This window comes from Rattus norvegicus, chromosome X, assembly GCF_036323735.1.
Source record: "Rattus norvegicus strain BN/NHsdMcwi chromosome X, GRCr8, whole genome shotgun sequence".
NCBI lineage: Eukaryota > Metazoa > Chordata > Mammalia > Rodentia > Muridae > Rattus > Rattus norvegicus.
The window spans coordinates 17,435,958-17,463,014 of NC_086039.1; the positions used below are offsets into that span (position 1 = coordinate 17,435,958).

Below are 27,057 nucleotides of genomic sequence, written 5' to 3' on the forward strand. Positions count from 1 at the left end.
CAAACTCCAGAAAAGCAGAAGGAGGGCTGGTAGCTAGCCAAAGCGGGCTCCATGGTCAGCCAGGGCTTCTAGGGACAGAAAAAAGGCAGGTCATGTGGATGGTACTTCTCACCCATCCCAGCAGGATAACGTCTGTATGCTAGTCTCACAACAGGGTTGGAGGGAAGACGGGTGAAGGGAGCCTGAGATTACGGGGCAGCAGGATGGAATTAGGAGTATAGATGTACATTCCCCCCTGAGGCCTGGCTCAGCTATCAGCATTTATTCCCCAGCTGGCATCCATTTGTGGACTACTCGCTGTGTGCAGCAGTGTTTGGGGTGTTGGGGTTACCAGTATACTGGAGCAGACATGCTTCCTGTCTAAATGACAATACAGGCAAGAGCAGTGTCTTGTTCCATAGGAGTTTTGAGAAGATATCACTCAGGGGCCACCTCTGAAAGGGACATTTAAGCCCCACGGTGAGCTGGGCATGGTAGTGCCTACCTGGAATCCCAGCATCTGGGAGCTAAGGGAGGAATGTCGCCGTGAGTTCGAGACCAGTGTGGGCTACACAATGACTTTCAGGCCAGCCTGGGCTGCAATAATGAGACCTTATGTCTAAACAAAAATAGCCCCAAAATGATAAGCGCGAAACAAGATTCAGGTGGTAGGAGGCTGGAAACAGCACCCTAGACTGTGGCCAAGCCTGGGCCAAGGCCTGAAAAGCTTGATGGATGGTCCAAGGCGTTCGACAGGAAATTGTTGGGGTTGGAGCTGTTCCCATAAGAGGGGTGGTCCTAGGATCTGCTCTTTGCTGGGGAATTATTTCACCTCCGTGTGCTTTCCGCCTCTCATCTCAAAAGGAAGGTTAATAACGATGGACCTCCTGCCTGAGGTCTTTCAAAGATTCATTGTGACATAGCAGGTAGCTGTTCCAGGCACCCAAGGCTGCATAAGTGCTCACTGTTGCTATACGTAGTTGACTCTCTACTGTTCATTCTCTCCCTAGGTGAGACTCCTGACTGTGGCCTATGGGCCTCTGAGGAGGCGTTGTAAGTCTGCCCAGCTTCCCACATACTTTGTTAGCACTCAATGGGAAGGGAACCAAGGCACCAGGCCAAGCAGGTCCGAACATTGACACAGAATCTGAGCAGGAAGGCCAGGTAGGCAGGTGGGGCCCCGGGTACTTTATATCCGTAGCTGGAGCAGGGGAAATGGGGCTGGGCTAGAAGCATCCAGGGCGGATGCTTCCTCAGTGCCTCCTGTGTTGTATCTGCCAGGCCTTATCCAGCCCTCAGCCACAAGGTCCAAACAGTGCAAGGATGGAAGTCAAAGGTCAGCTGATCAACTCTCCTACCTTCAATGCTCCAGGTCAGTGGCAGCTTCAACTTCCTATTGCCCCCCCCACCGCACCCCCCGCTGTCCTGAGTCTCCCTGTGCCTGCTTGGGAGGGGTTGGCCCCTGGACCTGCAGTTGCTCCACGATGTCCTAGCTGTCCTTACCTTTGCTCCCTTTGTGCAGCTGCCCTGTTTGGAGAGGCTGCCCCACAGGTGAAGTCAGACCGTCTTCGAGGGCTGCTTGACCGCCAGCAGGCCCTGCAAGAGACCCTGAGACTGAAACTTCAAGAGCTCAGGAAAGTGTGCCTGCAGGAGGCGGTGAGGGCATGGCCCCAGGGCTGTCATGCAGGAAGGGATGAGGGGCTAGGGCACCTAGGCAGGCAGACTGCAGTGATGGGTGCCTAACTTCTTGTCTTGGCATTTAGTAGTTTTGGGTACCTTGTCCTCAGAGTTTGACTTAGGGGTCTCAGAATCAGTGAAATATGGTGATACTGACCATATTTCTTGCCAATAATTAAAAATCTCCCACCTCCCCAAAAGGAACAACTGTTTTAAAAATTGGGCAACAAAATTCATCCGGAACTGATACGGGGACTGTTTTCCTTCCCTCCACTTGTCCCTCTCTCCATCCATCTATTCATCTGTTTTTTTGAGACAACGTCTCACTGAATAGCCCAGGCTAGCTTAGACCTCACACTGTAGTCTTGGATAGTCTCTCGCCCATGCCTCAGCTTCCAAAGGACTGGAATTTTAGGCATGACCCACCACACCCGACAGTAGTTCTGACTTTACCCTTCGTGACTGTCCACATACTTTACCTAAGCTAATAATGGGTTTCAGGGACTGGGGAACTAGTTCAGTTGGCCATGGCAGTGTAAGGATTTGAGTTCAATCCGTAGAACCCATGTGAAAAAGAAAAGCAGGTGTGGTGGCTGAGCTTATCACCCTAGTGCTGGGGAAGGGAAGGTCAGGTGGGCCTGCTGACCAGCTCACCAGCCTAATCAGTAAGTTCCAGGCCAGTGACAGAGGACAGGGTGTGTGTGTGATAGGTGGCATCCTGAGGAGAAACATCTAAGATTAGCTTCTGGGCCACACAGATACGCACGCACGCACGACTTTAATTGGAGTCAGAGAATGCAGCCCCAGTATATTGTGAGGACTGGGCTTTTATCATTATGAAAACTAAGAACATAGACCTTCAGATTTCTAAGGTCCCTATGCTCAGTGGCCCAAAGCCTTGAACCACTAAAGGACTCAGAGTCCACACATCCTACCCTGGGTGGTCGAGATCTTGAGAAGTGGAGTATTGAGCAGGGCCAAGGCTCTTGGGAGGGCTAGTTTCTGACTCTTACTACTTGATGCTATCCCTCTAACTCTTGGAGTCTCTGCCCCCATTCCTTTCAGGAGCTAACTGGTCAGCTGCCCCCTGAGTGCCCACTGGAGCCTGGTGAACGACCTCAGTTGGTCCGCCGGAGGCCTCCTGCAGCACGTGCCTACCCTCCACCACACTCAAACCCAGCACACCACTCCTTGTGTCCTGCTGAGGTGAGCAAAATGACGCTTGTGAGGGGCAGGGACAAGCAGGGGCAGGATGACAGTTTATGGTGAAGAGGGGAAGAAGCCGAGGAGGGACAGGGTTTGAACAGGGGGGTTCCTCGTGCAGTATAGGAACCCAACTCTCTCAAGACAAGCTTCCCATCTTTAGGCAAACACACAGGCCCAGCCCCTCATCCTGTCCCCTGAGGATAAAAAAAGCTGCTTTCTCAGTCAAATAGAACAGGCCCCTAAAAAGAACGGGCTCTGCTTCCTGTATAGATGGGCTCTGCCAACTTCCCATTACTATGCCTAGTCATTTCTATTATTTAGTTCTGTTCCTCACCTTTTGGGTTGTGCAGGAACTGGCTCTTGAGGCCCTGGAGCGTGAGGTATCAGTACAGCAGCAGATTGCAGCCGCTGCCCGCCGCCTGGCCCTGGCCCCTGACCTCAACGGAGAACAGAGGCGGCGCAGGCGCCAGGTACAGGTCGATGCTCTGCGAAGGCTGCATGAGCTGGAGGAGCAGCTCAGGGACTTCCGGGCCCGCCTTGGCCTCCCGGTGCTCCAGCCACTGCCACTGTCTTCGGGAGCACCAGTCAATGCCCAGGGTGTCTGCCTGGGTACACGCCTTGCTCAGCTCAGCCAAGGTAAGCTAGGTCCCAGCATCTTCCCAGTGAAAAATAGGTCTAAGACTGGACTGTCCCTAATGTATGTGGGTGTGGTGGAGTGCCTGAGTGGCCATTGAAGGCAGAGAGGCCAGCAGGACTCAATACACTCACCCATCAAGGAGAGTTGCAATAACCTGACGTGAGATTCAGAGAGGGCTTGAACGGTAGGCAACGGGAAGATGAATACTGACGCTCATGGCGGTCTTGAATTCAGGTAAAGGTAGATGCTCTTAGGTGTGGCAGGTGAACCTAGCCCCCTTCAACATTCTAGGTAAGCCTTCTACCATGCAGCTACAGCCCTAGTTCTCTGTTTAGATTTTAAGAAGATTTATTCATGTTTATTTACATGCATGTGCCCCTGCATGTGTTTACGGTTACTGCATGCCGGCAGGTGCTCACGGAGGCCAGGGGCTTTAGAACCCTTGTGACTGGAGTTGTAGGGTGTTGGGAGGTGTCTGGTATGGGAACTGAAGCCAGGTCCCCCGCAAGGGTTGCATGTGTTCCTAGGCACTGAGCCATCTCTCCCGTGCCTTTTTTGTTTTTACTTTTTATTTTGAAAGAGGGTTTTGGTAAGTTGCTCAGTCTGGCCTTGAAGTAACTCCATAGTCCAGACTGGCCTTGAACTTGTCACACACACACACACACACACACACACACACACACACCCCACTTCATGAAGCCTCTTAGGTAGCTAAGGTTAACGTCTATGTCTGGCAAAGATGGGTTCTTGGGGAGGGGACACAGTCAGTAGTCCTTAGGTAGGCTACACAGAAGTGCCTATATCCAGTGGTATAAGGAGCTAGAACCCAGACCTTGACTGATCTCTTGCTTCTCCATTTCTCACCTGTAGAGGATGTAGTTCTGCACTCGGAGAGCAGCTCCCTCTCAGAGTCAGGTGCCAGCCATGATAATGGTGAGAACTATTCCCTTAACCTGTGCTCAGCCCCTCCTACTATAGCTCCTCCTTAGCCGCGCCCCATGTCCCTATGTGTTCTTAGTTTCTCCTTTCACTGCCTTCCTCTGCCCCAGACCCTACAGGTCAGTCTCTACATTACCTTTTTTGCCTTGCATCATTCATCCTTTAGCTTGTTGAAGCCTATCCCAGCAATGCCCCTCCCCTTCACATGCCCCTCCCCTTCACATGCCCCTCCCCTTCACATGCCCCTCCCCTTCACATGCCCCTCCCCTTCACATGCCCCTCCCCTTTGAGCCTGCTCTGCCCCTTTGGGCCCTCTCGTTGAATTTTACCTTATTTTTCCTTCTACCCAGAAGAGCCTCATAGCTGCTTCCCTCTAACGGAGCGCCCCTCCCCACCAAAAGCCTGGGACCAGTTTCGGGCGGTATCTGGGGGGAGCCCCGAGCGACGTGCCCCATGGAAACCTCCGCCATCAGATATTTATGGGGACCTGAAGAGCCGGCGCAACTCTGTGGCCAGCCCCACCAGGTAAAGAGGAACCCGTTTTCCCATTTCCCGGGACCAAGAGTGGGATCCTGAGCCTGGGTTGGCAGGAGGGCCTACTGGTGGGTCCACTTTCTAACCTGGGTCCCGATGTGGGCCTGCCATCTCTGTCTAGCCCCACACGCTCGCTGCCCAGGAGTGCCTCCAGTTTTGAGGGGCGAAGTGTGCCTGCTACCCCTGTCCTCACCCGGGGCAGTGGCCCCCGGCTCTGCAAGTAAGGGGACTCTTGAGGGTGGGTCTGAATATGAGAGGAGGAAGACTGTAGTCCTAACTGTAGATGTTGAATTACCCGAAGATGTGGGACTTGGGCAGCCGGCCTTTGAAAGGCGGATAGAAGTTGGAGTGGGAATTGGAGGCAGAGGTGTGAAAGTGGGGCTTTCCCGTGTTTTCTTGGATGCCATTTTCTTTCTCTGAATCTTTGTCTCTTCATTTGTGGAGTGTGATATCTGCCTTTGAAAGGCACGGGCACAGTGCATGTTGGGTAGCATGTGCAAATGCCTACTGTCTGCTAATAATTGATAGCATTCGTGGCGGATAGTAACTCCTTCTCGCATTCTAAGACCCCTCTGAGGAGATGCCGTCATTTGCATTTTATAAATGTAGAAAATGAAGCACAGAAAGGTTAATTAGGTAACCTGTGAGCAAACCGAAGTTCTCATGCTTGAACCCATGGAAATTTATGGAATCTAGTGTCAGCCTCGAAGCACTATACTATAATGTTTCCTAAATGTTAAACATGTCTATTTTTCCCATGCCGTGAACAGAAGCCTCGTGTTTTAGAGGGCCTACATTCTGTGCATGGTGGGACAGTTGTTTGGGGATGGTTCATAGGCGTGGTGGGTTAGAATTCAGCAAGGCCTTTAGTTCCAGGCATAAGGCCTAGGACTTCCTTCAGGAGGTAACAAGGAGCCATAAGGATAACCTTAGGGGGAGACTAGGAGCCCCTGGGTAACAGAACAGTACCTGGGTGTGCCCTTCCTTAGCTACTGCTTCCTTCCCAGAAACATTTACGTAACCCTACGAGCGTGTACCCCATCCTGGTGTACATTTTCACGCCCTATGCGCCAGCTTCCCTGTGCGGGAGCGAACTTCACTGGCCCATGACATTACACGCACTGCTCAGCGCTATAAGAAGGCAGCTCCTAATACTGGTCCCATTTTAGAGCAAGGGGGGGGGGGGCTCAGAAAGAGATGGGGCAGCCAGGGCGCTCATCATCTGCATTCTTTGTCTGACCCTGCCCTTGTTACCTCACCTCTGCTCTCCAGACCCGAAGGCCTCCATCCTCGTCAGTGGTCCGGTAGTCAGGACTCCCAGATGGGCTTTCCTCGGCCTGACCCTGCTTCGGATCGGGCCTCTCTCTTCGCAGCTCGTACGCGCCGCAGCAATAGCTCTGAGGCCCTGCTGGTGGACCGTGCAGCTGCTGGGGGAGCTGGATCACCACCTGCTCCGCTGGCTCCCCCTGCTGCTGGTCCCCCAGTTTGCAAGAGCAGTGAGGTGCTGTATGAGCGCCCCCAACCAGTCCCTTCTTTCTCTTCCCGTACCACTGGCCCCCCAGACCCTCCTCGGGCTGCCAGACCTAGCTCGGCTGCCCCTGCATCCCGTGGGCCCCCCCGGCTCCCACCTGTGTGTGGAGACTTCCTCTTGGACTACTCATTGGACCGAGGCTTGCCCCGCGGTAGTGGCGGGGCCGGTTGGGGGGACCTGCTGCCTGCTCCTGAAGTTCCAGGACCCCTTTCCCGCAGAGACGGGCTCCTTGCCATGCTCCCAGGTCCTCCACCCATATATGCAGCTGATGGTAGCAGCCCCCTCCTCCGCAGCAAGGACCCCAACAGCCGTGCCATCCGTTCCAAGCCCTGTGGCTTGCCCCCAGAAGCCGTGGAGGGTCTGGAAGTGCATCCAAACCCATTACTCTGGATGCCCCCACCCACCCGGATACCTCCAGCTGGTGAGCGAGGTGGCCACAAGAACCTTGCCCTGGAGGGGCTGCGGGACTGGTACATCCGGAACTCGGGACTGGCCGTTGGTCCCCAGCGCCGGCCAATGCTCCCGCACGTGGGGCCAACACACACACCCTTCCTCCATGCCCGCTGCTATGAGGTGGGCCAGTCATTGTACGGCCCTCCCAGCCAGGCACCGCTCCCGCACTCCAGGAGTTTTACAGCGCCCCCTGTCTCTGGCAGGTATGGGGGTGCTTTTACTGATGGGTAGGGGTATTGCTACAGATGCTGAAGGTATCCTGACCAGGGAGCACTTTGTCACCATAGCTGCTGAGTGTCGGGACCACAAGAAAATGAGCTGTAGTCTTGGCATGGGGTCACTGTCAGACATAACTTTTATTAGTCCTTGGGGTCCTGAGGAGGAGGATCTTGGGTGTTGGTGGCAGGAGTTCTTTCCCAAGCTTTAGAAGGGTTTTTCTGTTTTCCATAGTGTGGGGCAGCTGGCAGTGAGCCTTGAAGTCAGGGTGCTGGGAGGAAGGGACTCATGCTCTCCCTGGCTTTCTCTTCCAAGCTTACTCCATGCTTGAGAACCTGAAGGTGCTATCCTGTAGCTGTCTCCACCTCTTTAACAAGCTCTTCTCCTCTCTCTGTGTGTGTCCTATCCGTCTTTTCCTCTCTTACCTTGTCCTCCCTACCTGTCTTCCGGATTCCTGCTGTCCTTTCTAAAGATACTACACGGATTTCCTGTATCCCCCGGAGCTGAGCGCTCGTTTAAGTGACCTGACGCTAGAGGGGGAGCAGTCTTCCAGTTCTGATACCCAGACCCCAGGGACACTGGTCTGACCCTAAGCCCTGTGTCGGTCTGGACAGACAGACTCCAGTCTGAGGAGCACACACAGTCAACCTCGCTGAGCCCTGAGATGTGGTTGTTCTTGGTCCTGCGGGACAACTGCCTGATCTCACAGGACCCCTGGCTTCCTTTTGGCCCGGGAAGATGTCTGATACCCCTGCTTTTCTTCTTACCCTGTGCTGGGGGTCTGGAGGGCCCCAGCTAGCTTCAAAGAGGGGGATAACGGTGTGGCGACTGCTTCTTCCTCCATTTCTGTTTACACTTGTGATTTAGCATTCACTGTCTTTGCCCAACACTCGGTGTTTTATAAAAGGGAAACTGAGCTCATTCCTGGTTGGGTTCATTCCTGTCCCCGTGCCCAGCCTGTTCCATTCCAGAGCCACCACCCTGCCTCAACAGAATGGACCACATAGAGTCTCGGGACTAGGACTGCTGTGAACAGAGCTCCCTGCCTCCTCCCACTAGAGTTCTCGAGCAGGTGGGCTTCTGTCTACATTTGGAAGGATGGGAGTCTAAGTAGGGTACCTGAAGGAGTTATATCTCTGTCTCTGCCCATAGCCTCTAGGATGACCTTCCCCAATGAGAAGGCCGTACAAGAGGTTGTCAAGAAACAGAGCCATTTGAGTATGTTGCATCCTGGGATGCTGCAGTGGTTAAACCTGGCAACTAGTACATGCCAGTAAAACCCTCAGGTGACATCTGGCCATGGGCCACAGGCCACATCATGTCCTCCTTGGCATTCCTTCTATTTATCACTTTTTAAACAAATCCACATAAGGTGTGTTTTCTATATTGTCTGTGACTTTCTGGAGCTGGGGGTTCCCCTACCCCCTTTACCTGGTGTTTAAATTTTTCTTTTTGTACCAATGGATCTGGGCCCAAGACACTACTCACACTGGACGGGGATTTCTATAATAAATGTATAAACTGAACTTAATTCATTCTGTGTCTGCCTCACACTTCTAGTTAAGTCAGTATCATTACAGACACACACACACACACACACACACACACACACACAAACATATATATGAGACCAGGAACTCAGTGTGTAGCCCTAGCTTGCCTGGGACTTACAATGTACTTGTACTCACTGGCCTTGTATTCAGAGATCCACTTGTACATAAATAAATGGTGTTTACAACCATGGCCAGCCAGAAAAAATATATATTTATGGGAAGAAAACCAACTGGAAATAGCTTATAATGGTGTCATGTGTTATGTTTCTTTGAAACAGATTGTATGTAGCCAGGACTGGCCACAACTTATAGTCCTCCTGCCTCAGCCTCCCCAGAGCTGGGATTACATGTGTTACCATGTCCAACTGTCATGTTTTGACTTCCCTCACTTCGTGAGATGGGACAGCTTTTTTGCCTCCCTAGTTCACTTACAAGAGCCAATCCAGAATGATAGTACACAAATGCATACCCCTCTGTTTTAACTAATTGAGAAGTAGCAGGTTTGAGGACCATAGTAGTCACCATTTCAGCACCTATACATAAACTAGGCCAGGTAGTGTCCAGCAGAACTGAAGACAGCCACTGGATTGTTCATTGAAAGGTACAAAGACCACGCAGGAGGCCAAACTAGCTTGAGATTCAAAGGCTTTATTGTAGCAACACTATTATATGTGCCCCATTCCCAGCTGGGGCTATCCCTAGCCAGTCCCACATGTTGGTCCTTGATACTGAGAACATTGTGGGGGAGGGAGAGAACCTTGAAACAGTTGGAGGGAGGCTATTGGGTCTACTGAGGGTTAGGGTTATCTGAATTCAAGGGTTCAGTGTGGTCAGGGCTGAGGACACTTGGACTTAGGCTCAAGATTTGACCAGGTATTAACCTACGTTCCAAGTTGTGTGGGGTCTGAAAAATCTTTAGAGCTCAAGATTTGAGGATGTCTTGCCTTAGGGCCTAGCTTTGAAGTATGGAAGACCATCGAGTCCCACATTTGGGTCAGGGGAGTATCTTGGGGTCCAGTTTTGAGATTGGCCACAGATGCTGTGGCTTAGAAATCCAGTTTCAAGGCTGGATGTAAGCGACTGAGTCTCAAATTGAGGGCTGAGGAAGCCTGTGGTCCCTCGGTGACGGGCTAGAGGCTAAGAGATGACCAGTTTGGGGCTGCAGTGAGCAGTCACAGGTGCCTTTTCTTGGACAGGCCAGAGGGCTCTAGGCACCTGTTTTAATGACTAGGAAAGGTTTGGTCTTGGGTGTGGGGTGGGGGTCCTCTAGATCCAGAGTATAGTTGCCAGGGTCCTAGGATCCAGCTTCCTGCTCCTGTCCCAGTGCCTCTAGAAGCAGTCCCATTGGTGTCCGCTTTAGACCGATGCTCTCGATCTTGTTCTCAATCTTGTTTTTAAGGTTTCTCAGGCGCAGTGAAGCATGCAGCAGGATCACTGTAGACGATATCAAGAAATGTGGGATTCACCCAGAGGCAGGCTAACTGAGTGGTGAGTTCTCAAAGCCTGCTGTGGGGGATGTAGCCAGGAAGGACATCCCGGTAAATTGGGACTTGGACAGTTTAAGACACTTAACCCTGGGGGACCCGCCAAGAAAGACACATTTAATGGAAGTATGTCTGTCCTCCAGGGTTTCTAGCTCCCTCTTAGCTCAGAAACCAGCACCCAGCAGGCCTGCTGTTCAAGCATGAGCTGGCCATTTCCCCAGATAGCAGGGAGAGGAGAGACTCACAAAGCACAGGCGCTGTGATGCAGAGCAGGAAGGTGAAAGCGCCGCCCACGGCCCAGAGAATGAAGAGGCTAACGGCAAGTACTGCAGCCAGGCAGGCAGCAGGGTGACTGCGACGGCAGCGGCGCACAGCAGCACGGGTTTCAGCAGCCCACACCAACACCCCGAGGGCCACCGCCACTACCAGTGCGCTCAGGAGGGTGTGCAGTGGACGAATGTACCTGCAGGAACAAGAGCACTCAGCTAGCTTCACTGTACACCCAATCCTGGACCCCAAGAGTTGTGTTCCTGTTTCCAGACTATGCATCCCAGCATAGTCTCACCAGGCCAGTCTCCAACACGTCCATTCCCCAGCAATTCCTGTGGAATCTCAATTCCTCGGTACTACAGTCCTACCAGATCCTCACATCCTTCTAGAGGTCCTAGGCTGCCAACACTTCTCTGGTCTTTAACTTTGGACCTGCAGGACTTCTTTCTAGTATTCCTACATCTGCTCCCACATTCCTCTACGTTGACTTTAACCCTGCCAGATCCCCCATCCAGGCCTTCAGTCAGCCGTAAGGCACCTTCCTGGTGTCATCTCCTTCAAAAGGCCCTCCCTCCACTACCCTGTTGTTGTATAGAGCCACCTTCCCCCAGTTGCTTGAATGGACAGACCTATTCTTGGTTTCTGTCCCACTCTGATAACCCTGCCCAAGTCCCTCTTCTAGATTGTCTGTCTTTGGCCTCAAGCTTCTCAACTCTGCGTCTTCCCTCTGGGCCCAGTATGAGCAGGTTCTCTACCAGCTCCCTTTCCAAGCCTCATCTTTACCTCACCTCCACCTCTGTCTTAGCCCTTCCAGGACGCCCATAATCTGCCCTATCACTCATATCGCGGAACCTCTTAGATACTCTCACATCCCTGTATCAGTCCTTCCTTAAGTCCAGAGTCCACTTCCTAGCCCACATTCTACTTCAGCCCTCCTCCCCTTTCTACCCAGGTCTTGTGTCTTTCCTCCAGACACCTCCCCCATCCCACCTCCATGACCCTCCTTATAACAAAGATCTGCCTCCTTCAAATTTTCCCACCCATGCCCCTTAGACCTTCTTATTCTACCAAATTCACACTACTCAGTCTAGCATTCCCCTTAGATTTTCCTCATCCTCAAAGACCTGCAAGTCCACCCAGCGTCCGGCTAGTATCTTTAGCCAATCGCTACCTCCCTCCCTCACCCGGCCAGAGCGAGACTGATGCCAAAGCAGAGAAGGTAATTGGTTTGGTAGTAGAGGAGGTTGTTGATGACGCGGTGACACCATCGTTGTGGATCGCCTAGATCAGGAGCTGCCAAACGTGCAGACCCCAGGACAAAGTCGTCTAGGGCGCGCAGCGGTGGCAGCCGCACCTCCGACATCCTGCGGGTTGCTGGACCAGCCCAAAGGGCGGTGAGACTACAACACCCAGTTATCACTCACTGCATCGCAAGGCATGTTGGGAAATGGAGTCTAAGGACGCGACGACTATCAATGCAACCATACTGCGCAGCCGCAGACATGAGTGTGACCAGAAACTACCAACTCCAGTAGCAAAGACTGCTGGGAAAACAAGCCTCGCCACGCGGCAAGAAGCTCAAAGCTAGAACTTCTCTTTACCCCTGGGCGGGGCACCATGCCTGACTGTGCAGGCTGTGCGTTGACTCAACGCTGAACATACTAAAAATAGGAAGTCAGATCCCAAGCCGGATTCCACTTCCTGTCAGAATCCTAGAAGGTCACATTGCCCCTGGAAAAGTATGCCCCACCCTTGAGGTTAAGTCATAAATGCCATTCAAAGGCCTTTTATTCATATACATTACAGAGACTATGTAATCATTTTTTTTAAATCCCTAGCTTGGATTTGGATAATCCCTTTGGGTCCCTGGTGTTTTCCAGACTAGGTGGCCCAGGGTATCAGTCCTTGGCCTTTAGCACGCAGTCACAAAAGTGCTTGGGGGGATGTTGGCTGTTTATTTAGACACAGCTGTGTTTGAATGGAGAGTGGAAAGGCTCATTTTTATGCTTGCTGGCTGGTTCAACACCCTCAAGACTCAGTTCGGCCATCGGCTACTGTAGGTTCCTAGTATAGCTGCCAGGACTCTTAAAAGTCATCGTCATCACAGATGTCAAGGTACACGTCAAAGGCCTCTCTGTTGCAGTTTCCATCAGGAGTGAAGACATATTTGTGGAAGGTCCCATCTACGCAGATGGCTGGGGGAGGATTGAGGTGTTGTGAAAGGTTAGATGCCCAGCCACATACACCAATCCTCTCCGATGTCCCACTGTAGCTAATGGTCTATCTACAGGCCCTTGCCCAAGTGCCATACTAATGAGGTTGAACCACACATTCCAGTTTCCTCCAGCTTCTGATAACCCTTAAATTTTTTAGGGGACCTTTAGTCCTTTACCCACTTAGTACCACAAACCCAGGGGCTGTTGTCACTCACCGATTACAGAATTGACGTTTTTGGAAGTATTTCGACCAAAGGCGCAGATGCAGGCTGACTCAGCAGGCACAGTAAAGCTGGCCAGGCTCCACTGAGAATCCACGTATTGCCCAATCATAGGTCCCACTTTGCCCACACGTGCCAACCTGTAGACAGCAGTTGGTGAGTCTGGGTATGGCACGTGGTCAGTGGGATTGGGATAAGACAGGGAGAAGATACTCACGCAGAGCGGCGGTTAAGGCGGGTGTCTTTAAGAGCAAAGATATGGACAGTGCCCTTGTCACTGGAAGCACAGAGGAAGGAGGAGTCATGGCTGAAGTTAATGCTGCAAGACAGACCCGTAATGATGTCCACCATGATGCCTTGTGCTGTAAGATATCCAGCCCACCACACATATCCTGTGCTCACCAGTATAGGGTGGCAGGGTCAGTGCCTCTTCGAAGCTCTACCAGCTTTTCCTTGGACTGCGTATCAAAAAGACGAATAAGGGTACCCTTCTGGGAGGCTGAGGCCACTACAGTGCCTGGCTGGTTTAGGGACACACAGGCCACATCACTCTGATGGGCATTGATAGTGAATGGAGCTGATGAAGTACCAGGCTTTGTGCTTGCCAGATCCTGGAGAAGGAGGGAGCAGTCTGGGCTTGGGGGTGATAATGAAGGAGGGACCACACGTTCACAGAGAGTCGCAACTCACCCAGCTCTCCACCCTTGCTCACGGGATGGCTCACCACAAGTTGCAGACTTCCACACTTGTGTCCAGGAAACACAAGCAGCTGCTTCTCCAGGCTTGGGCAGAGGTCACACAGCCCTAAGTTGTGAGGATGAAGTGGGGATGGGCAGGTGAAGGAGAGGCCAGGGCAAGGCTGAGTCTCAGAATGGACAGAGCTGGATGACGGAGGGCCAGACTTTAACCCCCTGTGGCACAGTACCCATAGCAACTTCACAGGTGCAGGCATTGCATTAAGCTTCCTCTCCAGGGTCTGACCAGATTCTAACTTGCTAGGAGATCATTGGAGGCCCAGGGCCCGTGGACACACCCACCCATGTTCTCAATGAGTGCTTGCTGCTCTCACGTGGGGCAGGACTGGGGGGTAGGGAAGAGGAGCTAACTGGGACTGAAAGGGCTGCATCTCTTGCATAGAGCCTCTCCCTCAGCATGTCAGCACGTGTCCCTTCTATAATCTCCTCCTCTCCTTGCCTCTTTCACAGCCTCACATCCTTACACCTGCACATCTGGGTCCTCTCACCCTTGGGGTTGTCCCGAGTGTCAAACTCAAACAGCTTCCGAGGGTTGTCAGGGAAGGAGTACACATAGATGCGGTTCCTCAGCACAATCACAATCCTGTAGATATCACACATAACACAGAGGGCCATGAGGACAGGGCAAGTGCTGGGGTGGGGCGGCGGCAGCAGCAGAGGTAGGGGTGGGTTAACTTACTTGCTCTAGGAACCTCCTGCCCCCCCCTTCCCCAGTCTTCATCAAGCTCACTTGTCATGGCGCATTCGCACAGCTAGCACTGGCTTGGTGAAGGTGAACTCCAGCACCAGTTTGTCCTTGGAGTCCTTGCCTTCTCGGGCATCGTCCCAGATCAGCACTGCTAGGCAGATGGGTGGGTTGGCAAGACCAAGGTTTAGGGTAAAAGGCAGACTGGGTGACACAGGGCCCATGGGACCTCAACCACTTGCTTCAGTTTTCACTAAATATTCATTGTGTGCCTCACACAGCATGCACCTGTGGACTAGGTCTCAAATAAAGCACATTCTAGAACAGCTACATCTTTTGGAGGTAAGGAAATCAAGGGTCAAATGAGCTGAACGTGGACAAGAACCTTACAGCCCAAGAACAACAGTTAAAGGATTCGCACACAAGCCTACGACTTTCTCTCTGTAACTACTTCAGCCTTCAGAATCCAGTCTATACCTCAGGAGATTCTGTGACTCACCTATGACAACTCTTGCCATGTCTTGCTGGGATCAACAAGAAGAAAAAAAACTTCAAACAAGATGGTACTTGAGACTCAAGCCAAGAGGGTCTAAGAGACAGTTCCAAGATTTAAATGCCTATTAACTGTGTGATCTTGGATGAGTCCATTAACCGAGCCTCAGTTTCTCATCAATAAAAATGAGGCTAAGGAGGCAGGGAGTAGGGCTTAGCAATAGAACATGTGCAAAGCCCTGGGTTCCATCCATAGCACACAAATGAAGGGAAAAGGGCTAATAGCATTTCCTACCACATGGGATGATCTGGGGATGCTGGGGCACATCTTTAATCCCAGCAGGCAGAAGTAGGAAGACCTCTGTGAGTTTGTGTTCAGCCTGGTGTATATAGTGAGTTCCAGGACAGCTAGGGCTATACAGAAAGACCCTGTCCCAAAAAGCCCCATCCATCAAAAAAGAAAAAAAAAAAGAAAACCCCACAAAACTAAATGAGCTAATATCTAAAATCTGGTGGGATGACACTAGCACGTACAACCGGCACCTGGGAGATAGACTGATTCAAGGTCATAGCAGACTTTATGTGCAAAGTACTTAGAATAACTATTACGCTCCCAGCAAGTGTCCCATTGTTAAGAATGTGGCAAATAGGAGGCAGGCAATAAGTGGTTTTGCTATTTTTTGTAGTGCTAGGGATAGAACCCAGGGCCTTGTATGTAGGGGGCAAGTGTTCTACCACTGAAGTATACCTACAGCCCCAACAGCACTCTTGTGAGTTTCTTTGAGACCAGCCTGGTTTTTGAGACCATGCCTCAAAAAATAATAAAGGGGTTGGGGATTTAGCTCAGTGGTTAGAGCGCTTGCCTAGGAAGCGCAAGGCCCTGGGTTCGGTCCCCAGCTCCGAAAGAAAAAAAAAAATGAGACAAAACTTTTTAAGCTGTAAGATCCATGACTTCTAAACTGGGCTTTACTGTGGGACTCAGTGCTTCAGGGTGTATGTGGGAAGTGAGGAATTTGAGGAATCTAGGTCAAGTACAAGATGAAAGCACTTACCCGAGATCTCGGAGAACTTGGGGCTGCTACCACCGCCCACCAGGGCCAGCAGGTTGGATCGGTGCAGCATCTCTACAAGGCCCACGCTGCCTACCTGCTCGTGGTCTGAACAGGGACCAGGGTGTCAGGGGAGGTAGATGCCAATACCCACATGAGCCCTTCTGCCCACTGCCCTACCACTACAGCCACTCACCAAGATGCCCTTTCTCCATCAGTGGTTCCACATTGTAGATCCGTACACCTGTCTCCATGGCACAGCAAAAGCAGCCTGGGGTGGAAGGAATCACTTTGACTCCAAATTCTGGGGCTGGTAGTCATCCCTGACCCATCCTTTCCCTCATTCCCACAAAGACACAATCATAAGCTTACTTTGGTCTTGGTTGAAATGGAGGCTGGTCACACCTCGAAGTGGCTGCTGAGTCATGGTTCAGGATCACCTTCCTAGGCACAAAAAAGACAGCATTGTGAAGAGTTCCCCAATGTCCTCTCTTAAGTCCTACAACTTCTGTCCCCCAAATGATTTCTTCTTCCTCACCACTTGGTCTATTTTGTTTTGAGATAGGGTCTTGCTATGTATCCCTGGCTGTTCTGGTACTCCCTATGTAGCACAGGCTGGCCTTCAATTCCCAGCAGTCCTCCAGCCTCCACTTCCTGAGTGATGGGATTATAGGCGTGTGTGCCACCACGCCTGGCTTCCTCCCCATTTTGATACTTTTCTTTGCCAGACTGCAAAAAACAAAAACAAGTGGAGGATACCTCAGAGTATCTGTTTAAACCAAGAGCACAGGCAGAACGTATCCCGGCCTACAATGACATAGACTTACAACGGCCACAAACACCAACCCGTACTGAACCCATCAGGAAGTAAAGGGGTAGGGGATATCCCATGATACCTCCTCCCTCCCAGCCATTCGTGGCTCTAAAGTCTGATATGACCTCAAACCTCTTCCTACAAGCTTTTCGTCTTCACAGCGGCACCCAGCTCCACCTGTCAGTAAATAGTGGACAAGAGCTAAGGTATCCTGCATCTTGACACAGCCATGAATGGTCCATCACCCACAGAACTCCCCTCCTCAAGCCTTTCTAACTAGCTTCATCTGGAGGTGTATTTGCCTCCAGGGTATCTCCCAGGCAACCCACTTTCCCCAAACCCTTCTCTCACAAGCTATCTCTGCACTAAGGCACCCCCTCCACTCCCTCTACTTAAGTGCTCTTAAATGCTGAAGACCAATCCCCCCACACCCCCCAAGCATTCCCTTGACATTCTAAATCCTTCATATTTGACACATTCCTTTCCCTATACTCTCTACCCATGACCCCTAAGCTGACCCAATGGTACTCATGAACCCCTTCCCCCTAAGATTTGCTCCTTTTGTCTCCACGTTATCTCCTGAAGGTCTTGCCCTAGGGCACAGCTACCCTCTAAAGACCTTCTCCCAGTAAACACCCCCCACCCCCACCCCAAAAAAAAATCCCGCCTAGGAAAACCTCAACCTACCAATGCCGGCGCTCTGTCTCCTTGCCCTAAATATTCCTGCCCTAGAAACCTCAGCCTTTCTTTCAAACCCCATCACTTCCAAGACCCTGCCCAGGCACACCTATCATTTAAGATCTCAAATCTACTTTTTCTGGTGTAAAACCTGGGTCTTGATTCTCTACATGGGCCATACTTAGGATAGCACTATCTTCCAAGAGCCCTTTTAAAATCTGCTCCAAATGCTCATACTATCCAACAACCCTAAGTGACACGCCTCACCCTCTCCCAAAAGTTATGTTCCTTTCCATGACCGCACCAACTCAGCCATCCATCACCTGTCAAGACCTCTAGTAGAAATACCCAACCCATGACCGCGACCAACCCTTGGATCTTGCTCCAGATGCTCGTCGCCTTTGCTGACTTGATCAACCCTCCCCGACCCCTGCCCTAGCCGTTGGTGCCGCCTGCGGCACGAATTTCTGACCTCCCGGGCTTTGGTGCCCGGTTCTGCTGTTTACATCAGGTCTTACTTCCGGAGGAGGGAGTCTGTGACCGGAAGTGACTCATTCTGGGCAGAAAATCCAGCCACGGCTCTTTTCACCCACTTGGCCGACCTGTGGAGCATCCCGAGCCGTAGTAGATTCCTCCGAGGGAAGTTCCGGAAGGAGATGAGGGCGGATTAGAGGACTGGAGGCACAAGAGACTGCCCAAAGGCAGAACTATCTGGGGGAACCCGGGAGAGGGCCTGCCCCTCCCTTAACGGAAGCGGGCCAAGCATTGAACTCGTTAGCCCACAGGAAGATAGAGGGGTAAACCTCCCAGGCTAACGAGTCCTCGGGGTGGTGCTAGAGTGGCTGCCCGATGTTTGTTTACCTTGCGCCTTTGGGAGCTCCTGGCTGGAAGAGAGATCTTGAAAATTGAGATCGTCTTGGGCGGGAGAAGATAGGAGTGGGATTTTACTTTCTTTACGGTAAAGTGTATGAGTACTCCAGGCGTGTTTGCTCACACACCTCAAGTCATACATAATACTTGGCTAGGAAGAGGTAAGAGAAATAGAGTTCAAGGTTTACCTTGGGCTATATGAGATTCTGTCCTTTAAGAAATGGTACAAAAGGATAAGAATGGAGACCTACCTTTCATTTACCATAGTCAGGGCTCTATAGTTAAGACTTTTTTTCTGTTTATTTTTATGTCTTGTCTATTCTTTTGTCTTTGTTTTTATTTTATGTACATAAATACATTGCCTGCATGTATGTCTGTGTGAATGTTTCAGGTGCCTTGCAACTGAGATTACAGACAGCTGTGAGCTGTTAGTGGAGACTGTTTTTCCTTAAACAAAAGCAGTGTATCATCCTTCACTGTTCTTCTTTTTTTTTTTTTTTTTTTGGTTCTTTTTTTTTCGGAGCTGGGGACCGAACCCAGGGCCTTGCGCTTCCTAGGTAAGCGCTCTACCACTGAGCTAAATCCCCAGCCCCTTTTTTTCTTTTTCATCCTTCACTGTTTTAAACAGTGGGAATTGAACTCAGGACCTCTGGAAGCGCAGTCAGTGCGATCAACCTCTGAGCCATCTCTCCAGCCCAAGAGCACTTGTTCTTTCAGAGGACCTGGGTTCTCCTCCCAGCATGGCCATCTGTGACCCCAGCTCGAGGGGATCTCACCCCTTCTTACCGCTGAAGGCACCAGGCATGCATATGTTGGAATACATATATACAAACAAAACATTTATGCATACACATAAAATCAATCTGAAAAAAAAAAAGATATCACCATCCCTTTTGGGAATGATTTCTTTGGGGCCAGTGAGATGGATCAGCATGTGTGGGCACTTGCGACCAAGCCTGACAAGCTGAGTTCATTGGTAGAAGGGGAGAACTTACTCTAGAAAGTTGTCTTCCACAAGCACACCATGGAACACATGCCCCCACCTCAAACACAATAAATGTAAAATTTTGTTTTTTTTTAGGGGGGGAATATGATCATACTGTGTAATCTTGGATGGTCTGATATTCACTATACATTCCAGGCTGGGCTTCAACTACTAACAATTCAACTGCCTCAGCCTCCTAAGTGCTAGGATTACTGGTGTGAGCTATCTCATTACTTTCCATCCATAGATCCTTAAGCCTTCATTTTACCCTGAGTGGGCCTTGGCACAGAGTATTATACAGGAACTAGGTTTTCCTTTCATCTCCTCCCCTGTACTTTGTACCTGTCCATGCAGGGTTCTTGCGCTGACCTCCTTCTGTGTCCTTGATCCACTTCAGTGCCAGTACCTTCCTGCGTTTATAACCATGTGTAATACGGAGGGTCAGAATATATTTTGAGATCTATTTATTTTTGTGTACCACATGCATGCGATGCTTGAGGAGGATGCCAGAACTCTGGGAGTACAAGGCCCCTTTCCCTATACAGTGAGCCAGCCAGGGATATATGATGACACTTCCTTTCAAACAAAAACAATGAAAATTTGTTAAATAATTAAGCTGATGGGAAGGAGCCCAGAGCTGGTGGAGCTCATTCCCTATGAATTCATGGCTTACTGTACAGAAAGAAAGTTTAACAGTAGAAAGTTTGCTTAATACCTTGCCATTATGACCCCTGCCTTTAACTTCAGCATTCCAGAGATAGGGAGGGTGGATCTCTGAGTTTCAGGCAAGCCTGGTCTACATGTCTACTCAGATACAGAGTGAGACCTCAGCTCAGAACATATTTTATAGCCTTAAACTCTATCCAGGGGCCTCCTACCCAGTGCCACTTTTTTCATGATCATCTATTTATGTATTTATCTATAATTTATATCTATAATCAATAGTTTCTAATGTTGGGAAATTGTGGACTTTTGGCCCCAAATCATGGCAATCATTCTGCCTCAGTCCCCTAGGTGTTAGAATTGCAGACTTGGGGCTGGGGACTTAGCTCAGTGGTAGAGCGCTTACCTAGGAAGCGCAAGGCCCTGGGTTCGGTCCCCAGCTCCGAAAAAAAGAACCAAAAAAAAAAAAAAAAGAATTGCAGACTTAAGTGCCTGACCCAAGAAATGTTCTAACACAGAAACCAAAACCATAAAGCAGTGGTTCTCAACCCTTTGGCAAAACTCTTAGCTCCAACAACAACAACAACAACAACAAAGAAAGAAAGAAAGAGAGAGAGAAAGAAAGAAAGAAAGAGAAAAAAATAATTACATTACGATTCATAGAAGTAGGAAAATTACAGTGTGAAGTACCAATGAAATAAGTCTATGGTTGGGGGTCACCATAAGTGAGGAACTCTATAAAAGGGTCACAGCATAAGGAAGGTTGAGAACACCGTGTATGTGGAATACATCAGGCTAACCTAAAGCCCCAGCTCCTAAGCCTTCTGCTCGCAAGTACACCCACTGGCCCCTAGCTAGGAACCTATCTAACAGTCTTGGGTGCTCATCACCCCAGAACCCTGTTCTTCGCCAACATAGACCCACAGGAGAGGCTAAGGCCTTAATGTGGCACAATGTACCTAAACCAACACCTTGGCTTCCCCTCCTGCCAGCAGAGGGCGCGCATCTAGTAGCAGCTGGAGCCCCGGGAGTTTAAACCTGTAAAGAAGCGGACAATTTAACCTTGATCCCCAATGGGGAGAACAATCGTGATTTCACAGTCAAAAGACCTAGAGATGCTCCTCAAGGTAGCAAGAATGGCTGAGCATGATGGGGCAGAAAGGCTAAAGTGGCTTGTCACAAGTTCCAGGCTCAAAAAATAAAATAAAATAATCAGGGAATCAGCATGGCAGCTCAAGCTGCAATCTCAGCATCTGAGAGGTGGAAACAGAAGGATCGAGAGTTCAAGGCCAGTCTCAGTTATATAACAAGGCTGAGGTAAGTTGGACTTAAGCCCCTGTTACAAAAAAAATGGGTTGTTGGGCCAGAGAACCCAATGGCTTGGCTATTAAGCGCACTTGCCACTCTACTAGAGGGCTTGAGTTTCAGTCCCAGCACTAAGGTATCTCCCAATGGACTGTGACTCCAGTTCCAGGGGATTCAATGAACTCTTCTGGCTTCTGGCACCAGGAATGCAAAGTTGTGCAGGGATGGACATACATAGTAAGCACCCATGCACATTAAATGATAAAATAAAATTTAAAGTGGGCTGTAGCGATGCGTCAGTGGAGCAAGTGCTTGGTTTGTAGGTATGAGGACCTGCGTTCAGATTCCCAGCACTCATGTAGAACCTAGGCAGAGTCATGTGCATACTCCTAGCAATGAGACATAGGAGGGGTGAAAAGACGATCCCAGGGGCTCAGTACCCCACCATCTAGCCAAAGTGTTGAAGTCCAAGTCAAATGAGAAACCTTATCTCAAACAAAGAAGAGATCCAGGCATGATGGTACTGGCCTTACACTTTGGAAACAGAGGCAGACAGACCTCTGAGTTTTGAGGCCAGCCAAGGCTACACAGTAGGACCCTGCCTCAAACAAACAAAGAAAAAATTATGTATGAGGGCCAGGGAGATGGTTTAGTGGTAAATAGCACTGGCTGCTCTTCAAAGGACCCAGGTTTTATTCCCAGTACCCATGTGGTAATTCACAACTGTAATTTCAGTCTCAGGACAGGCGATGTCCTCTGCTTATCTTTGGGGCTCTGCATGCATGTGGTACATGACATATATGCAGGCAAAACATCCATATACACAAAATGATAATATATATTTTAAACCTATGTATGTTTTGTGGCTGGAGAGACATCTCAGTCATTAGAACATTGGCTTTTCTTCCAACAGACCTGGATTGAATTTGGAGTGTACCACCGTTGAGTCTGCCTTGGGTAAAAAACAAGGAGTTCAGTAGATGGGTGTTCTTGTGAGCCCATCAAGAAATCCTAATGGACTTTGTTGATGTGACATATTCCCATATTCTGGCTTCTCCTGATTACCTGTCTACCCTACCTCTTGCCTTTACTTCTTTCTCCCAGACCCCAGTTAAGGATGTCTTTCCTATCTTCTGACAGTTTGGGTCTTTTGGATAGACCCTCCAGCAGGGTGCCCCCAAAATGCCACACCCAACACTAAAAATTCAACTGGAGAAAGCCAGATAGTCCTCACTCCAATCCCATAATGGCAACTAGAGGCACCTCTTCTGAGGCAGGGGGATGATGTGAACGGGAGGTAGAAATTGGCTAGACAATTTAAAGTAAAAAGGCCTAGGAAAAATAATTCTCTCTCTCTCTCTCTCTCTCTCTCTCTCTCTCTCTCTCTCTCTCTCTCTCTCTCCTTCTGTTTTTCTAAAGACAAAAATATCTGTTCCTTTTGGCAGCTGCTTCTTTGCCCAAGACTAGACATGCCTATGTGTTTGGGGAAGCTGCCCTCTGGCTCCTAAACAGTTCTACAGTGACCCTTCCAGAGGGGACAATAGTAAACAGTTCTACAGCAACCCTTCCACGGGGGACAACAATAAACAGTTCTACAGCAACCCTTCCACAGGGGACAACAGTAAACAGTTCTACAGGGGACAATAGTAAATAGCAGCAAAGGCTTGTGAAGATAAACTTCTTTCTAGTCAAGTAATAGAATTACTGGACAGGGTGCAAACCTCCCATTCTACTTGAGCCAGCTTAGTTGCTTGATCAAAGAAAGGACTGCCCTTTGGGAGGCATACTGACCTCAAGCCAGGGTTTCTCAACATGTGGGTCATGACGCACAACTGGACCCCAACTTGACAACTGGAAAACGGATACATTACAATTCATAACAGTAGTAAAATTACAGTTATGAGGTAGCAACAAAATAATTTTATGTTTGGGGGTCACTACAACATAAGCAGCTGCATTAAAGAGTCGTAGTACGACGAAGGTTGAGATCCACTACCTTAAGGAGTGGTGCATTTAATAGTTTAACTTAGAACAGTAATGTAATCCTACTAGAGACATCAAAAGGTCAACATATGTTTGCTAAGTTTAAAAAAGAAGCACAATAAACAGGGGGAATAGTGAGAAATGTTGTTTCTTTTGAATCAAAAGTAGTTAGTTTGGCAAGGGCTTATATTCTGGGACTTTTCCATTCCCCTTAGCTTTGGTTAGTCGATTGTGTCAGATTGTGAAGTCAAGTTCCCAGCAATGGGATACAATGCAGTCAACACCTACACCAGGAACAAATGACAGTAGCCATGTTGTCCCAGGTTTGCTGTCTAGCACTCTTTTACTGCTGCCTCCCACCTGCACTGGCTCCCCCTCCCCGTGAGCTCCAAAGAATTACTTTGCCTAGCTACCTTTCTTTCCATTTGAGTGTCCCTTTATGCAAGGCCAAGATTATTGCTTGTTTCTAACACCGTGCACCCATTTGGCTTGGAACCAGGTAGACTAGGATGACTCTGAACTCAAAATTCAGCCTGTCTCTGCTTCTGTAGTGCTGGGATTTAAGGTGTGCTCAACCATGCACATAATAGGATTGATAACTTTTTTTTTTTTGGTTCTTTTTTTCCGGAGCTGGGGACAGAACCCAGGGCCTTGTGCTTGCTAGGCAAGCGCTCTACCACTGAGCTAAATCCCCAACCCCGGATTGATAACTTTTAATCTACTACCTAAAAAAGTAGTTATGATGAGAGCTTCAACAGAAAACAAGTACCCTCCGCTGACCTCTTACCCACCACCAACTTGACGTGGTATTTGAACCTAAGACCTACGCTCTATGCCCAATCATCGGCAATCACTGCGCATGCACCGAGGCAGTCAACCGAAACTTGGCGCAAGGGTGGGGGCGGAGCCACGTTATTCCCAGGGCCGCAGCCTCAGAAAGGAAAAGACCCGCCGTCATCTGACCGGAGGCCAATCAGACTCCCAAGCCAATCAGAAGTCACCAGGATAGCTCCCGAGCCAATGGCCTGAGCGAATGCCTTGGGAAAAGGTTCCAAACGGAAGGATAGGGGGTCAGAGGAAAGCTGGTGAACGTGGAGGGTGGGACAGAGTCCTTTCGCCGACTCGATCCTGCCATCCGCCAGAGTCAAACAGCAAACGGAAGGCCAGGACGGGGTCGTGTGGCGAGCGGACCGGTGGTCGTTTGGGGCCAGGCGCCGCTTCCTCGCTCCTCCCCCATCAACAAGTGGACCGTTCCAAGATGGCCGCCCTCCGTAGTGGCGCGAGCCCCGGCTGCGGCTCCGCTCCCGATCTCCCCCCCACGCCCGACACCCCTGTGGTTCAGTCCGGGCGGCCGTGCTTGTGCCGGGCCGCAGGGGCTGAGACGTGGGCGCCCCTCGGGCCACGCGCAGTGGTTTGATCCATGCTAGCGTCACAGGCTTTGAAGTGGATACTTCCCTGAACAAAGATTTTCAGGGTGGTTTCAGTCCTGAGACCACAGACGTTTGTGACAGGGAAGACTTGCTGGGAGCGACCTGGCTTTTAATTTTGAGGCAGGGTCGCATACTATGTGTGTCCAAGCTGGCCTCGAACATACCATGCTGGCCACATTCGCCTCAAACTCAAGGATATCCTCCTGCCTAACCCGCTGAGCACTGAGATATAGGAGCGACCGAGGAGGGCGGGGAGAAGCTTGGAGTAGTACTGAACATTACTCGATGTTTTATAAAAATAACAATCGGGAGCCCAACTTTTTTTATCTAAGCACTCGGGAAACAGGAAAATTCGGCAGGCAGAATTATGTGTTTGGGAAAACCCTGGTCTACATACTGAGTTCCAGGACAGAAACCTGGTGAAACCCTGTCTTCACATCTTCCCCACCCCCTAAAAGAAAATGAATAAATAACAACAATAAGGCCTTAAGAGATGGCCCAGCAGGGAAGAGCAATTCTCAGTTCAATTCTCAGCACTCAAAGGTGACTCACAACTGTCTGTAACTCTAGTTTCAGGATCAGAAGCCCTTTCCTGGTCTCCACAGGCATCAGGCACTCAAGCAGTACACAGATGTAGCACACGCAAAACACCTACAGATGTAAAAGAAAGAAAAAGCAAACTGCTTTATGTCTTGATTCGTAACTCACGTCCATTACCTGCATTGTCCTTTCTTAGACTTAGCCTTTCCTGTTCTTTTCCTTGTTATATACTGTATCCCAGTGTGTATTTATTTACTTACAGATTCCAAATACAAGAAAACATGCATTTTTTGAGATTATGAGACCTCACATAATACACATTCTAAGTCCATTCATTTTTCTGCAAAAATTTTAACTTCTTTTGTTAGAGCTGAATAATATTTTATGTTCTATATGGGGCAAATGAAAATTTGGGGTGGGGGTTGGGGATTTAGCTCAGTGTAGAGCGCTTGCCTAGCAAGTGCAAGGCCCTGGGTTCGGTCCCCAGCTCCGAAAAAAAAAAAAAAGAAAAAAAAAGAAAAAAAAAGAAAAGTTCTTTGGGTCAGACATGGTGACGCATGCCTTTAATCCCAGCACTTAGGAGGCAGAGGTCTGGACTACATAGTGAGTTCTAGGACTATATATTAAGACTATGTTTGGAAAAAGAAGGGAGGGAAAAGGAGGGAAGGAGGGAGGGAGGGAGAAAAAAGGAAGAAAAAAGGAAGGAAGGAAAGAAGGAAGGAAGGGAGGAAGGAAGGAAGGAAAGAAGGAAGGAAGGAAGGAAGGAAGGAAGGAAGCCAATACCTTGAAAGGTATTTAGGCATTTCCTATGTTTTCTTCTAAACATTTGAGTCTTTCAGACTTTAAATTATGACATTTGATAGAGGTTCTAAGTCATCCAATGTGGGCTCTGGGAGCAAACCCCGGTTGTCTGCAAAAGCAGCAAATACTCTTAACCACAGAACCATCTAACTCCTAGATTCATTTTGCAAAGAATGTTGTTTCCTTTGTCAAAAATAAAGTGGGTATAGCTTAGCTATTTTATTTCTTTTTTTTTTTTTTTGGTTCTTTTTTTTTGGAGCTGGGGATCAAACCCAGGGCCTTGCGCTTCCTAGGCAAGTGCTCTACCACTGAGCTAAATCCCCAACCCCAGCTATTTTATTTCTTGGTTCCCTACTTTATTGGATATCTGCTTTCACCCCTCAAGTACCACTGTCTTTATCACCGCAGGTCCAGTATAATTGCTTTTACTATACATGAACTTTTGTGGTTCCATATGAATTGTTTTTTTTCTAAATCTGTTAACTATGACATGGTGATTCTGATAGGTACTACAATAGTTCTGCAAGTTAATTTTGGCTGTATAGATACTGTCCTATTCAGAAGTATGGAATAATTTTCCATTGACTATTATCTTCTGTGATTTCTTTGTTCAATATCTTGAAATTTTCTTTGTAGAATTCTTTCACTTCTTTGGATAAACATATTCCTACTTATTTGGGGGGAGTTACTTTGAATGGGATATTTTCCGTTTTCTTTCTTGGATAAGTAGACTATGTGGACCATGCTGGCCTTGAACTCACAGGAACCTGCCTGCCTCTGAGTGTTGAAATGCTATTTTCAATGCTTTTTTGTATCCTACAACTTATTTTGAGTGTATATCACAAATTTTCTAGTGGGCTCAATAGGGTCTTTTAAGAATCATAGCTAGAGGACATAATCATCTTGATACCAAAACCAGGTAAAGAAACTACAAAAAAAGGAAAAGGAAAAATAAAGAACAGAAATCCACAGAGCAAATTGATGAACACAGATGCAAAAACAGGGAGCCGTGTTGATGTCTGTGGCCTATTTTCCTATCAAGGACCATGCAGATATCCATGCTGTGTTGTAGCAAGGGGACCATATTGATT

General features: G+C 49.3%; 3 protein-coding genes across 14 annotated transcripts; 1 reads left to right on the plus strand and 2 right to left on the minus strand.

The window, feature by feature from the left end:
* The first annotated feature begins 1,261 nt into the window (after positions 1 to 1,261).
* Ccdc120 (coiled-coil domain containing 120) lies at positions 1,262 to 7,759 on the plus strand. Its single transcript, NM_001191729.1, has 9 exons — positions 1,262 to 1,351; positions 1,502 to 1,635; positions 2,722 to 2,862; positions 3,213 to 3,498; positions 4,370 to 4,432; positions 4,789 to 4,963; positions 5,094 to 5,192; positions 6,245 to 7,159; positions 7,645 to 7,759. Exons 1-9 carry the CDS (start codon positions 1,303 to 1,305, stop codon positions 7,757 to 7,759), a joined length of 1,977 nt encoding a protein of 658 aa, NP_001178658.1. The 5' UTR covers positions 1,262 to 1,302.
* Positions 7,760 to 9,355: 1,596 nt separating this feature from the next.
* Positions 9,356 to 11,993, minus strand: Praf2 (PRA1 domain family, member 2). The gene is made up of 3 exons (NM_001109013.1): positions 11,664 to 11,993; positions 10,455 to 10,672; positions 9,356 to 10,159 (listed from the first exon to the last, which is right to left on the minus strand). Exons 1-3 carry the CDS (start codon positions 11,840 to 11,842, stop codon positions 10,020 to 10,022), a joined length of 537 nt encoding a protein of 178 aa, NP_001102483.1. The 5' UTR covers positions 11,843 to 11,993; the 3' UTR covers positions 9,356 to 10,019.
* Positions 11,994 to 12,237: 244 nt separating this feature from the next.
* Positions 12,238 to 18,160, minus strand: Wdr45 (WD repeat domain 45). Of its 12 annotated transcripts, XM_039099634.2 has the most exons (13): positions 17,760 to 17,798; positions 16,837 to 16,888; positions 16,436 to 16,626; positions 16,270 to 16,341; positions 16,094 to 16,168; positions 15,901 to 16,005; positions 14,402 to 14,510; positions 14,160 to 14,254; positions 13,641 to 13,720; positions 13,319 to 13,527; positions 13,134 to 13,235; positions 12,911 to 13,056; positions 12,238 to 12,674 (listed from the first exon to the last, which is right to left on the minus strand). In XM_039099634.2, the coding sequence occupies exons 4-13, from the start codon at positions 16,322 to 16,324 to the stop codon at positions 12,565 to 12,567; spliced, it is 1,086 nt and encodes a 361-aa protein (XP_038955562.1). In that variant the 5' UTR covers positions 16,325 to 16,341; positions 16,436 to 16,626; positions 16,837 to 16,888; positions 17,760 to 17,798; the 3' UTR covers positions 12,238 to 12,564. The 12 variants fall into 12 exon arrangements, with proteins under 12 accessions (XP_038955562.1, XP_063135996.1, XP_038955560.1 ...); XM_063279926.1 differs by lacking the exon at positions 16,837 to 16,888 and having other exon boundaries at positions 14,402 to 14,507; positions 17,760 to 17,911; XM_039099632.2 differs by lacking the exon at positions 16,837 to 16,888 and having other exon boundaries at positions 17,760 to 17,899.
* Positions 18,161 to 27,057: the final 8,897 nt, after the last annotated feature.

What these genes read in the sequence shown, in the direction of transcription:
- Wdr45 (XM_006256712.4), bottom strand. Translation starts at nt 16,324, where the DNA reads ATGACTCAGCAGCCACTTCGAGGTGTGACCAGCCTCCATTTCAACCAA. An exon ending in CCATTTCAACCAAGACCAAA is followed by an intron (nt 16,169 to 16,269) that starts GTAAGCTTATGA and finishes CTTCCACCCCAG; the next exon opens with GCTGCTTTTGCTGTGCCATG. An exon ending in GTGGAAGTCTGCAACTTGTG is followed by an intron (nt 13,528 to 13,640) that starts GTGAGCCATCCC and finishes CTCCTTCTCCAG; the next exon opens with GATCTGGCAAGCACAAAGCC.
- Ccdc120 (NM_001191729.1), top strand. Translation starts at nt 1,303, where the DNA reads ATGGAAGTCAAAGGTCAGCTGATCAACTCTCCTACCTTCAATGCTCCA. An exon ending in AGTGGCCCCCGGCTCTGCAA is followed by an intron (nt 5,193 to 6,244) that starts GTAAGGGGACTC and finishes TCTGCTCTCCAG; the next exon opens with ACCCGAAGGCCTCCATCCTC. An exon ending in GCGCCCCCTGTCTCTGGCAG is followed by an intron (nt 7,160 to 7,644) that starts GTATGGGGGTGC and finishes TCCTTTCTAAAG; the next exon opens with ATACTACACGGATTTCCTGT.
- Praf2 (NM_001109013.1), bottom strand. Translation starts at nt 11,842, where the DNA reads ATGTCGGAGGTGCGGCTGCCACCGCTGCGCGCCCTAGACGACTTTGTC. An exon ending in ATCAGTCTCGCTCTGGCCGG is followed by an intron (nt 10,673 to 11,663) that starts GTGAGGGAGGGA and finishes TTGTTCCTGCAG; the next exon opens with GTACATTCGTCCACTGCACA. An exon ending in CATCACAGCGCCTGTGCTTT is followed by an intron (nt 10,160 to 10,454) that starts GTGAGTCTCTCC and finishes TATCGTCTACAG; the next exon opens with TGATCCTGCTGCATGCTTCA.